Raw genomic sequence first — 13,151 nt, 5'->3', positions numbered from 1 at the left:
CGAAAATACGTCACGGCTTGCTGTGATTGGTCCGCGTCCCGGCAACATGGCCGCCATTAACCAATCACAAGCCGTGACGTCACGGGAGGCTGGAAACGCGCTCATTTTAAAAAGGGCGCGTGTCCAGCCTCCCGTGACGTCACGGCTTGTGATTGGTTGCGTCGCGGTCAACCAATCACAAGCCGGGAGGCTGGACACGCGCCCATTTCAAAATGAGCGCGTCCAGCCTCCCGGCTTGTGATTGGTTGATCGCGGCGCAACCAATCACAAGCCGTGACGTCACGGGAGGCTGGACACGCGCCCATTTCAAAATGAGCGCGTCCAGCCTCCCGGCTTGTGATTGGTTGATCGCGGCGCAACCAATCACAAGCCGTGACGTCACGGGAGGCTGGACACGCGCCCATTTTAAAATGAGCGCGTGTCCAGCCTCCCGTGACGTCCCGGCTTGTGATTGGTCAGGGCGGCCATATTGCCGGGACGCGGACCAATCACAGCAAGCCGTGACGTAATTTCGTCACGGCTTGCTGTGATTGGTCCGCGTCCCGGCAACATGGCCGACCTGACCAATCACAAGCCGGGAATTCACGTAACCAAGTAATAGCGCGATTTTTAAACAAACAACGCTGCCGGTTCCCTCGCTGAAGTCCCGGCTGCGTCGGACAGGTGAGTATAGCGATATTTTTTATTTTAATTCTTTCTTTTACACATTTATATGGTTCCCAGGGCCTGAAGGAGAGTTTCCTCTCCTTCAGACCCTGGGAACCATCAGGGATACCGTCCGATACATGAGTCCCATTGACTTGTATTGGTATCGGGTATCGGTATCGGATTGGATTCCGATACTGTGACGGTATCGGCCGATACTTTCCGATACCGATACTTTCAAGTATCGGACGGTATCGCTCAACACTATTCAAGAGTGAGTAAAATAAATAATGAAATACCAAACAAACAATTAGGCAAGTGCTGTTAACAAACATATTGCCTGCTTCCTATTGATATCCAGAAAATACTGTAGGTGCAAGGTATAGCAAAGAAAAAGCCAAGCGAATATCCTGAGCTGGAATTTCAGACTGGCTCCAAAAATCAATAGAATGTCAGGACATCCAAATGAATCTATTACCAGCAGAAAATGCCCGCAGGGGCACATAATATAAAGCTGCACCCAAAAGGTGATAGGCAGACAAATGAAAACACCTGTGTTAAGCTAGACAGACTGTAGATAGATTTGAAGAACCCAAACACCCAAAGAAAAGGTGTCTCCTGTGTCTCGGCAGAAAGAAAGATAAGCCAAGCACAGAACATAAGCTCACTGCAGTTCATTGGCCCAGCTGGGAACGTAGACGTAGTGACCTGTGGTAACCTCGATGATGTCACTACTGGTCACTGATGCAGCAACTCATTCCTCAGTGGTTCTCAGCCTGGATGTTCGCATCTTGGTACCATCAAGGTTGAAAACTGTTTATACCCAGACATGGATAACAGCGTGGCACAGAACGATGGACTGGTGAGGAATATGGTTGTTTTTTAATTTAGTTTTTTTCCCAGGAGATGACGGTTTCAGTGGAATTAGACGTTAGGTGAGTACAGCTGTTTGTTATTTTTAAATAAAACAGGAAAAGTATGTTGTTTTTTTCAAATAAATGACTTTATTCTGGCCGTGTCTTTATTTACCATACAATTATAGGCTTAGTAATAGATAGGTTCTTATAGACACCTCTCCATTAGTAATCCATGGGCTTGATGTCACCTGACAATACAAAGGTGACATTAACCCCACAAATATGAACCCCACTTGCCACTTCTATAGGGCAAGAGGGAAAGCCGGAAAAGGGCCAGAATTGGCGAATCTAATAGATGCACCTTTTCTGGGTGGCTGCGGGCTGCTATTTTTAGGCTGGGGGGCAATATCCATGGCAGATTATCAGCCTGAGAATACCAACCCCCAGCTGCTTTGACTTGGCTGGTTGTCAAAATGTAGGGGACCCCACAATGTTTTTTTAAATTATTTACTCAAATAGGTTTTAAAAATGGCACGGGGACCCCTCTATTTTGATAACCATCCTTGATAACCCTGACAGCTGAGGGTTGCAGCTCCCAGCTGTCAGTTTTGCCTGGCTGGTTATCAAAAAACACTAGGGAACCACGCCATTTAAAAAAAAAATATTTATTTAGCACACAGGAGCCAGGTAATGAATAGTACAATCAGCTGTGCCTGCTCTCACTGTTATTAGTGGCAGCAGGAGCAGGCTGATGGGAATAGTAGTCCCATCAGCCGACGCCAGTGACTGGAGGTAAACTTTTTGCCTTCGGTCATAGCTGCAGGCTCACACTGTCTAACTGGCAGTAATGATTTTACCGCCGATCGTAAGCAGTGTTTGCCATGCTGTAATGCACATGACAGAGCGACAAACACTGGATGTTCGGGCTCCCCATTCAGAATAGGGTCCCAGTTCAGGTCCAGGCACTGTTCTCGTACCAGAACTTTCTTTTAACTGTTCGTCCGAACCCGCCGTACGCAAACATCCAGGGGCCGACCATCTCTACTACTCAGCACACAAAGTGGAGTGGGCTGTGGATAATGTTATGCCTGTTTAGAAACTCATTTGAGAAAAAAGGTTAACCCCTTTACCACCTTGGGTTTTCCTGTTTTGCATTTTTTCATTTTTTTCAAGGTGCTCAGTGCTCAGAGACACGGCCGAGGTGAGGAGGCTGAGCCCGACCACCACTGAGCAAGACACAGAAGTACAAGGTAATCAGTGCTCAGAGACGTGGCCGAGGTGAGGAGGCTGAGCCCGACCACCACTGGGCTAGACACAGAAGTACAAGATGTTCAGAGACACGGCCGAGGTGAGGAGGCTGAGCCCGACCACCACTGAGCAAGATACAGAAGTACAAGGTGTTCAGAGACACAGCCGAGGTGAGGAGGCTGAGCCGACCACCACTGAGCAAGATACAGAAGTACAAGGTGTTCAGTGCTCAGAGACACGGCTGAGGTGAGGAGGCTGAGCCCGACCACCACTGGGCTAGACACAGAAGTACAAGATGTTCAGAGACACGGCCGAGGTGAGGAGGCTGAGCCCGACCACCATTGAGCAAGACACAGAAGTACAAGGTGTTCAGTGCTCAGAGACACGGCCGGGGTGAGGAGGCTGAGCCCGACCACCACTGAGAAAGACCCTGAAGTACAAGGTGTTCAGTGCTCAGAGACACGGCCGAGGTGAGGAGGCTGAGCCCGACCACCACTGAGCAAGACACAGAAGTACAAGGTGCTCAGAGACACGGCCGAGGTGAGGAGGCTGAGCCCGACCACCACTGAGCAAGATACAGAAGTACAAGGTGATCAGAGACACGGCCAAGGTGAGGAGGCTGAGCCCAACCACCATTGAGCAAGACACAGAAGTACAAGATGTTCAGAGACACGGCCGAGGTGAGGAGGCTGAGCCCGACCACCACTGAGCAAGACACAGAAGTACAAGGTGATCAGAGACATGGCCGAGGTGAGGAGGCTGAGCCCGACCACCACTGAGCAAGATACAGAAGTACAAGGTGATCAGAGACACGGCCAAGGTGAGGAGGCTGAGCCCAACCACCATTGAGCAAGACACAGAAGTACAAGATGTTCAGAGACACGGCCAAGGTGAGGAGGCTGAGCCCGACCACCACTGAGCAAGATACAGAAGTACAAGGTGATCAGAGACACGGCCGAGGTGAGGAGGCTGAGCCCGACCACCACTGGGCTAGACACAGAAGTACAAGATGTTCAGAGACACGGCCGAGGTGAAGAGGCTGAGCCCGACCACCATTGAGCAAGACACAGAAGTACAAGGTGCTCAGTGCTCAGAGACGCGGCCGAGGTGAGGAGGCTGAGCCCGACATACTTGACAACATTGGTCATAATTCACACCTATCTAAATAATTTTTTACACAGGAAAGGAAGACAAAGACTTTGATAAGATGTAGATGTGTATATTCAGGGTATAATATAAGCATTTCAGTGCTAGCGATGTTTACATACAATTCCCTCCTTTTGGTTATTACGTAAACAGATTAATCAGGAGTCAGGACACAGATCGGTCCCTGCTTTTTCGAGCCGGTAATGATAGCGAGGTTTACAGTATAAGACAACCATCTCCTTCTGGTGTTGGGTTTGTCTTTGCTCTTTCCTCGTCTATTCTCCTTGCGTCTACTCTCAGCTCATCCAGTGTCTTCTCCAGTTCCCCCATGTGTCTATGTTCTACCAGGTACTTGTCCATTTCCAAACTGTCTCTCCCAGGATATCTTTCTTCTGCTCTTCTCCATTCTTCCTCTTCTTGTCTCTTCTCATCCTCTTCCTTCTCCAGATCCACATAGTGTGTATACCTTGACCTGAACATCTGCGGTTCTCTCCTGTCTCTGCGGTGATTTCTTTCTTCCTTTCTTTTCCTTTCCTCCTCTTTCTCCTCCAGATCCGCATTGTGTATATAATCCAACATGAACTTCTTCCGCACCCTCCATTCTTTCTGGGGATTTCTTTCTTGTCTCAGCCGATATTTGACATCTCTGAGAGCTCTGTGAATAACCATCAGGATATCGTTGGTTTTTCCCTGAGTTTTGATATGATCATTCTTCGTGTAGTTCTCTATAGAGATTACAACCTCGGCTCCTTTCAGTTTGAACATCTTCTCAGCCTCCATGAAGTCTCCACTGGTTTTATTGGTGATGACAATGATGGGGACGACTCCTGCAATAGACACAGATGTGAGCGGATAATCTGGGATGATACGACCGTTACTGTATTCATGGCTTATTAAGTGCTTGTTAAAACTGGACGGACAATTGTCCCAAACAGACACAAAGCACATATATATGTAGATAACCAATCAATAGAAGAAAAAGCGCAGATGATCTAACGCAGCCCAAGTGAGGGTCCTATTCCCAGCTCCTGCCAGCGGAGGTTGTCGACCTGTATGTAGTGATAGTGGCGCCTCCGCTCCTCGGTACCTGTCCCTAGGGTTCCTATTATGCCCTATGATAAGAGGAAAAGATAAAGAGTATTTGTAGGTCCTGAAATAGCTGACCGTCACTATTAACCGAGATACAGCATGTCAGTCACAATAGTGAGGCTGACCAACCGCCAAATGTCAGAAGCAGGAAAAATGATACCAAAATTCCAAATCATCAGCAGGTCAATTAATATGATAATGTAACTGTAGGATTATAAGGATGTGTCAACAATTAATGATCCTGTAGCTATGGCAACAGATGAAGTCAAAGAGCTTGTGTAGCCATCATTGGTGGTTCCAAAAAAGATAAGTCCGTGAGAGTAAACTGCCTTACCCTGACTGATTGTTATATATCTGACTCCTGCAACATCAGACATCATTATGACCTGCCATCTATACGAAGCCTCCTGATGAGCCAAGTGGACAACGCATTGAGGCAATATGGCCGACCCTAACCTTACTGCCTTACCTACATTGGTTTACAACTATCCTGTTAATATCCTCATCATTGGTCTGGATGATAACTGCCTAATGTCTACCTGCTGAAGCAATGAGTGCTTATCTTGGAGCCTGTCTGATGGCTGATGGGCAGAGTGGCCCGTCTTGCTCATTGACTTGTATGACCATTATTTGTGGTATATCCATTTGTTATTATTATCACTGCTGGGATTATTATCCCGGAGTCCCTGAATTGGAATGATGATTTAGGTGATTATTATTGTTGAATATTATAAGATCTCTCCTTTTATCTCTGATGTGTGTAATAGCTAGGGCTGTCCAAGGTCAACAATGGACAGCCACCGATGAGCGGGGGCACCACTGTCACTACATATAGGGTGCCAACCTCTGCTGGCAGGCAGGAGCTGGGAATAGGACCCTCACTAGGACTGTGTTACATCATCTGCACATTTTCTTCTATTGATTGGTTATCTACATATACTGTATATGTGTTTTGTGTCTGTTTGGGAGTTGGGACAATTGTGATTTCCTTACTATTGCACAGTTGCACAGGGGATAATTGCAGTACCTGTGAAATGCTAAGGAAATCCTGAAAGCATGACCTGTTGGTGGCTCTTGAGGACTGGAGTTGGGGAACACTGGTATAATGGGGGCACTGAGGTTGGCGCTGTATAAGGGGTGGACTATGTGGGTTATATGAATGTGTCACCTGGATCAAAAATGTTTAGAATTGAGAGTCCTCAGTGGCTGATACCTTTTAATGGCTAACTGAAAAGATGGTAACAGATTGCAGCTTTCGAGACTCCTCAGGTCTCTTCATCAGGCAAAGACTAACACAAAGTCTGATCACCTGGATCACCAATCTCTTATCATTTGCAGTACAGACGTCATTATCCCTGATTTACTTCTAGATATGCAACACCCCAGGTAACCGGTTGTGGCAGTGATGTTGCCTTCCTTTCGGGGAGGGAGATGTCACGCTTGGAGGCAAGGGAGATTATCTCTATCAGGTAAGGCACTCACATTCAACACATCTGAATCTAGGCCAGGAGGGGGAGCACAGGAAATGGATTCAGGGGAGCTTCCTTACACTTTATGTATCCTGGTCTGGAGGAGGAGCCAGTCAGTTGTAGAGTAGTGAGGAGAGGAGAAGGACGTCTGGAGCAGACGTAGGGGCCAAGCAGCCATGAGGGAGCTGCAACCCCTGGAAAGAGTGTTTCTGGAGGGAGTTGAAGTGTGGAAGAGCTTAGAGGGAAGAAGCACAGAGGAGGAAGAGGCTCAGCAGGGGAAAAGTGGAAGGACACCCTGGGAGCTAGAGCGCAGAAGCCGGGTACCGGGAGCCCGAGGCTAAAGTGGGAATCTAGGACACTTAGCAGAACCGGAGGGCATGTCAATTGCCTGCATCAAGTCTGAGGTGAAGCAGTAACCTTAGAGGCTGGGTCATGATAGAGACCCTATAAACAGTCTCGAAATGCCTATCATACAGACATCTGTCTTAGGACAGGAGAGAGGGGACTTGCACTAAGTGTCAAGTAAGAAAGGCTTACGGACCTCACCTGGGAGAGGGATCTCCTATTGCCTCCAAGCGGCCGGACCGCAGCTACCCTGCACTTGGTACCCTGGTCTGAGGACTGCAGCCAACAGTAAACCAGGTAAAGACTGCAAACCTGTGGTCTTGTCCTTTATTATACCATCCACCACATTATCGGTACCATACACCTGGGAAGCCCTGGGGACCCCGCTTCAAATGTGGGAAGCGTCACCATCTAGCCACCATACGATCACCCCAGAGGACCCCTTTAAGCGGCGTCGGTCCCCACTGACCGAGAACCACAGGTGGTGTCATGAACAATAGACCTATTTCACATTTTCCCTTTAAAATGTCATCCCCTTTTACATGGGTGCCCAGGGCCATGGACCGGGTTGCCGCCGTGACATCCCCTTTAAGTAACGGACCCGGTGCCGAGTACCCCACAGGCCCTGACGGGCATTCCAGATACATGATATAAAGTCTATTATTGTTCTGTTGGTTTCGAAGCTGCTTAGTTCTGTAATTCAAAAAAATCTTATAAATGTTATTGTTTCTTCATATCTATCTATTTTTATAATCTGTGGAGGTTTCTGCTCTTCTCTCCCCACCGAGCGTTCATTTATCACCTACCGGTCATCTTCACACAATTTGTCATAAACTCCTTCACTGCTTTATGAATGTCATCGGAATGGGGAGTTATGGCACTAAAAATAGAAATATAATAATAATTACTTAATAAAATTGATAATCATATTAATGACTCACCGGTTTGACAGATACATATAAAACTCATCAGGAATGTCTATCTCAGCCATAGAAGAGTATATTGCAGTGTCCGGGATGTCAATTCTACTGGCTTTATCGACCACTCACATACGCAGAATAGCAGCAAAGACTCATTTCACAGAAAAATAGCTTTTTCTTGGTGATGAGATGTTGCCCTATTATTTTGTTCTCAGTTTCAGTGCTCCTATTACTCTGATCTGGGTGTCTGTGGCCCCATTACTCTGATCTGGGTGTCTGTGGTCCTATTACTCTGATCTGGGTGTCTGTGGCCCCATTACTCTGATCTGGGTGTCTGTGGTCCTATTACTCTGATCTGGGTGTCTGTGATCCTATTACTCTGATCTGGGTGTCTGTGGCCCCATTACTCTGATCTGGGTGTCTGTGGTCCTATTACTCTGATCTTGGGGTCTGTAGCCCCATTACTTTGATCTGGGTGTTTGTGGCCCTATTACTCTGATCTGGGTGTCTGTGGCCCTATTACTCTGACCTGGGTGTGTGTGGCCCTATTACTCTGATCTGGGGGTCTGTGGCCCTATTACACTGATCTGGGTGTCTGTGGCCCTATTACACTGATCTGGGTGTCTGTGGCCCCATTACTCTGATCTGGGTGTCTGTGGTCCTATTACTCTGATCTGGGTGTCTGTGATCCTATTACTCTGATCTGGGTGTTTGTGGCCCTATTACTCTGATCGGGGTGTCTGTGGCCCTATTACTCTGATCTGGGTGTCTGTGGCCCTATTACACTGATCTGGGTGTCTGTGGCCCTATTACTCTGATCTGGGTGTCTGTGGCCCTATTACTCTGACCTTGGTGTCTGTGGCCCTATTACTCTGATCTGGGTGTCTGTGGCCCTATTACTCTGACCTTGGTGTCTGTGGCCCTATTACGCTGATCTGGGTGTCTGTGGCCCTATTACTCTGATCTGGGTGTCTGTGGCCCTATTACTCTGATCTGGGTGTGTGTGGCCCTATTACTCTGATCTGGGTGTCTGTGGCCCTATTACACTGATCTGGGTGTCTGTGGCCCTATTACTCTAATCTGGGTGTGTGTGGCCCCATTACTCTGATCTGGGTGTCTGTAAAATCCTATAATAATAATATATCTATATATATAATTGTCTAAGGGTTTTTCCGTCTGTCTGTCTTTCTGTCTGTCTGTCTGTCTTTCTGTCTGTCTGTCTTTCTGTCTGTCTGTCTGTCCTGGAAATCCCGCGTCTCTGATTGGTCGAGGCCGCCAGGCCTCGACCAATCAGCGACCGGCACAGCATGGCGACGTAGATGTCATAATGGTTGCCATGGCGATGATGATGTCATAAAGGTTGCCTCGACCAATCAGCGACGGGCACAGTCTGCCGCGAATTCTGGAATCATCATTGTCCTATACTACGGGGACATGCATATTCTAGAATACCCGATGCGTTAGAATCGGGCCACAATCTAGTATATATATAATCACTTACATATTGATAATTACAGAGATTCAAATAATGAACCAGAGCCTAGGTAGAGTGTGTGTGTCAGCTATTCCGGAGATCCTGGGTTGACCATCTGTCCCCTGCATGTCAAAAGCTAGAGGTTGCTTGTCAAGCCCAACCTATATTTAGATATCTAGCGTTACTTCTAGCCGGTAAACAAGTATGAATAGGAATATATAGCATGAGGTAATGCATAGAGTCATAAGGAATATTCTGGAATCTACTTTTATGGTATAAAGCTATGGACATAGAAGTGGATCACCTTATGTGGATACTATGTAGCAGAAAATAGTAACCCATGAAAGTCTATGGGACGATAGGGTATATAAACCCACCTCTTTCAAGCATGAGTCAGTCCTCATACCTTGCGGCTCTCTACATGGACGAACACATCATGCCACAAGACCATATGTAAGATCAATGCTTGCTTCCATTTTCTTTTTAACCTAATACTTAAATTTGTGTGCAATGAACTTATAATTTACTTTTTCTTCATTTTTGTAATCACTTTTTGAATGGACATTAAAATAAGTTTTGTTTGATCCACACAATTCTATTTTTGCTTTTCTTCTCAAATCCTCACTGAGATACATTTTCTAACATTTTGGCGAGCCAGTGCCAGATCTGATTTTTGTCTTTTCTGTGAGGAATTTCAGGCCTTTCAGGGGGGAGGTTGTTAAAACACCTGTTTGAGTTGTTAAAGGCGCAGAAATTCCACTATATCGTGTTACAAAAGTCAGACGGAACCTACACACAGAAGTGAGGATTTGTGCAAGCTGCAAGTCCCATCCGCACGGAGCTCTGAAGAATCAGTAAAGACAGAGGATCTTCCTCCATTGACGATTGGATCAATCCAGGAGGAAAAGATAATTCCATAGGTGAGAAAAATGGAGTTCATCCATGAATACTCTAAGAAAAGTAATATACAGTTTCAGTTTGATCATAGCCATACAAATGCACAATTATGGTCTAGTCTGTATAACCAATGTGAAGCAGAGAATCTTAAAATTGATAAGAAGTTTTTTTCTGTAAAAAGTTACAAAGGAAGCTGCAGAATGTAATGCACATGGTCCGAGTGTACAATAATTTAGTTTTTGATAAAACTGAAACTCAGACACAAATATGTACTGTCACACAAGACATTGATCATACTGACATACAAGGTGTCACACAAGAAGCTGATGGAGATTACTTTGACTGTCCAAATTGTTTGATATTGTCTGAACATATTGAACAATTGGAAGATCAAATTGATACCAGAACAGAATTATTGTCCAAATTGAGACAAGATATTAAAAAAGCTTCTGTTGTTACACGATCAAAAGACCAAGAAGACAATGCTGCCGCATCATTTATACCTGACACACAAGAATTAGATGAATCAGTAGATTTACATGCAGAAGAATTGCAACGGAAAAAATTCCATGACAGAGCTGCACGCATTAATCTAAAAATACACGACCAGTTAATGAAAATTGCAAAAGACATTCCAAAATTCAATGACAAGATGGATGCCTTTTACAATGCAGACATTTTTGAATCAAACACAGACAAATACAATCTTAATGATGAACAGAAAAACAAGATTTTCAAAGTATGGTTACCCTCACATATGGGAAGAAGGTTACAGACCACACCCAGATTAAATGAGAACCATGAATTGACACATAGTACAAGAGAGGACAGACTTAGGCAATTAAATTCTTACATCACGGGAGAGGCCACTCCGAATGCTGAAATTTTGGAACAATTAAAAACTAATATTAATGAGGATCCATTTGCATTTTTGGTAACATTTGAGTAGGCCTATAGAATGGTGATGGAAATTGGGCCTAATCAGGAACCAACATCCATGATCAGATTTTTTGTGAAAAAGTTCAAATATTTGGATCCTGCCTCAGAGCAAATGGCTAGTACTCAGCCATCATTGCAAGAAGCAACAGTTTTTATCGACAGAGTAAGGAGATCCATGAAGCAAAATCAAGTCAAGGCTAAAATAGCAGTAATTCATGAAAAGGAGGATAGTCAGCTGAAACTTAGACCCACAGTAACATTCAAGAGCAGAGATTACGTAGAACAAAGAGGTAAAAATACTACACAAAGAAACAATATCCATTGTTATTTCTGTGGTATACCTGGACACTTAAAGTGGCAATGCAGAAAATTCTTGAGAGCAGAAGCAGAGACAGGTACACAAGGGACAGGTAATCTTGGAAGGGAAAATGGTCTCATGCCAAAATTATCCACCAGACCTTCTGCACCTCCATTACAGTCTAATGCCCCCACTCACACTGACAACAGACAAACGCAGTCTCCATATGCACCATTAATCAGACAGATCCGAGAGATGACAGTTAAGGAGACCGAGTCCAGAAATAGAATGCCGAGTGCTCTCAAAAAGGACACTGGACTTCTCCCATCTCCTTCATCCTTCTGACAATCACAGACAATTCCAACACCTCATCCACTGGAATTTGTGACTCGAGTTACATTAGATGAATGTGGAAGACCATTTGTCAAGGTAAATCTAGCAGGACAGAATGTTGTATTTCTCATTGATACAGGAGCTCAGTTAAGCGTCACAAATCTTGATCTGAAGCTACAACCAGATTCACCAGTTTGTACAATTGTTGGTTTTAGTGGAAAAGGTGGAACTAGAGCAACCTTAGTTACTGATGTGATATTGGAAATACCTAGTTCTTTCAAAACAGGAATTGACATTTGGTATTGTCGTGATTCTGAAAATATACTTGGCACGGATTTTATGCAGAAATTTGGATGGGTTGTTGATCTAGGAAATCAGGTGATCTGGAAGGATTCTAATGGTTGTAAACCTGTAGTCATTGATCCTAGTGATTATAGCCACGTTGGAAGTATTTGCTTAAATGATGTTGTGTCAACAGATCATCTGTGGCCTGAAACTGGTGGTGATGAGGTATTGACAGAAATTGTACAGCTTTTTCCTTCTCTTTGGGCTCAGTTCAGAAATGAAGTAGGTTCTATGAAAGATGTTATTGTAAATATCGAGGGGCGAGTTCCCCCACCACAACGTCAGTATAAATTGCCTCCAGAATCAATTGAGTCTATGTCAAAGATCATACAGGAATTGTTAAAACAAGGTGTCATCCGAAAGGCTAATTCTGTAAGTAACAATCCTTTGTGGTGTGTTTTGAAGTCTGATGGTTCTTATCGGATGATATTGGATCTGCGGATGTTTAATAAACATACTCCCAATGTAGCACCCATTGTTGCAGATACTCATGACATGATGGCAAGGCTGAATGCAAAGGCAAAATACTTTTCTGTACTAGACATCAGTAATGGCTTTTTCAGTATACCTCTTGAGAAGAGTTGTCAGTACAAGTTTGCTTTTACTTTCTTGGATGAGCAATACCTGTTTTGCAGGTTACCTCAGGGAGCTCATTTGTCACCGAGCATCTTTCATCAGGCATTGGCAAAGGTATTGTCTAAATTTTCAAGGCCTGATTGTATTCTGCAGTATGTGGATGATATTTTATTGTCTACAGAAGATAAAGAGTCACATGTTTCACTTCTGAAAGAGTTGTTTGAGCTGCTGCATGATGCAGGGTTGAAATTGAACACTAAGAAGGTCAAATTGATGCAGACTGAGGTCAGATTCTTAGGGGTATTGTTGAGCCCAGGTAAAAGGCAACCATTGCAGGAACGGATCAATGCAATTGCTTCTTTGCCAGTTCCAACATCACACAAGGCAGTACGACATTTCTTGGGTCTTATAAATTTTTCAAGAGAGTTCATTGAGAATTTTGCAGACAAGGCCAGGCCTTTGTATGATCTTTTAAAAAATGAAAATAGTGAATATTTTGGTCCTTGGGGTGATGAACAACAAACCTCATTTGAACAATTGAAAATGAATTTACAAACTGCACCTGCTTTG

The 13,151-nt window shown here is 44.8% G+C and overlaps 1 protein-coding gene across 1 annotated transcript; it reads right to left on the bottom strand.

The window, feature by feature from the left end:
* Nucleotides 1-3,979: 3,979 nt before the first annotated feature.
* Nucleotides 3,980-10,173, bottom strand: LOC143784196 (uncharacterized). Its single transcript, XM_077272129.1, has 3 exons — nucleotides 9,987-10,173; nucleotides 7,606-7,679; nucleotides 3,980-4,723 (listed from the first exon to the last, which is right to left on the bottom strand). Exons 1-3 carry the CDS (start codon nucleotides 10,109-10,111, stop codon nucleotides 4,113-4,115), a joined length of 810 nt encoding a protein of 269 aa, XP_077128244.1. The 5' UTR covers nucleotides 10,112-10,173; the 3' UTR covers nucleotides 3,980-4,112.
* Between the last annotated feature and the right edge of the window lie 2,978 nt (nucleotides 10,174-13,151).

Source organism: Ranitomeya variabilis, chromosome 7 (assembly GCF_051348905.1).
Source record: "Ranitomeya variabilis isolate aRanVar5 chromosome 7, aRanVar5.hap1, whole genome shotgun sequence".
Lineage (NCBI taxonomy): Eukaryota > Metazoa > Chordata > Amphibia > Anura > Dendrobatidae > Ranitomeya > Ranitomeya variabilis.
This window is presented reverse-complemented; position numbering and strand designations above follow the sequence as displayed.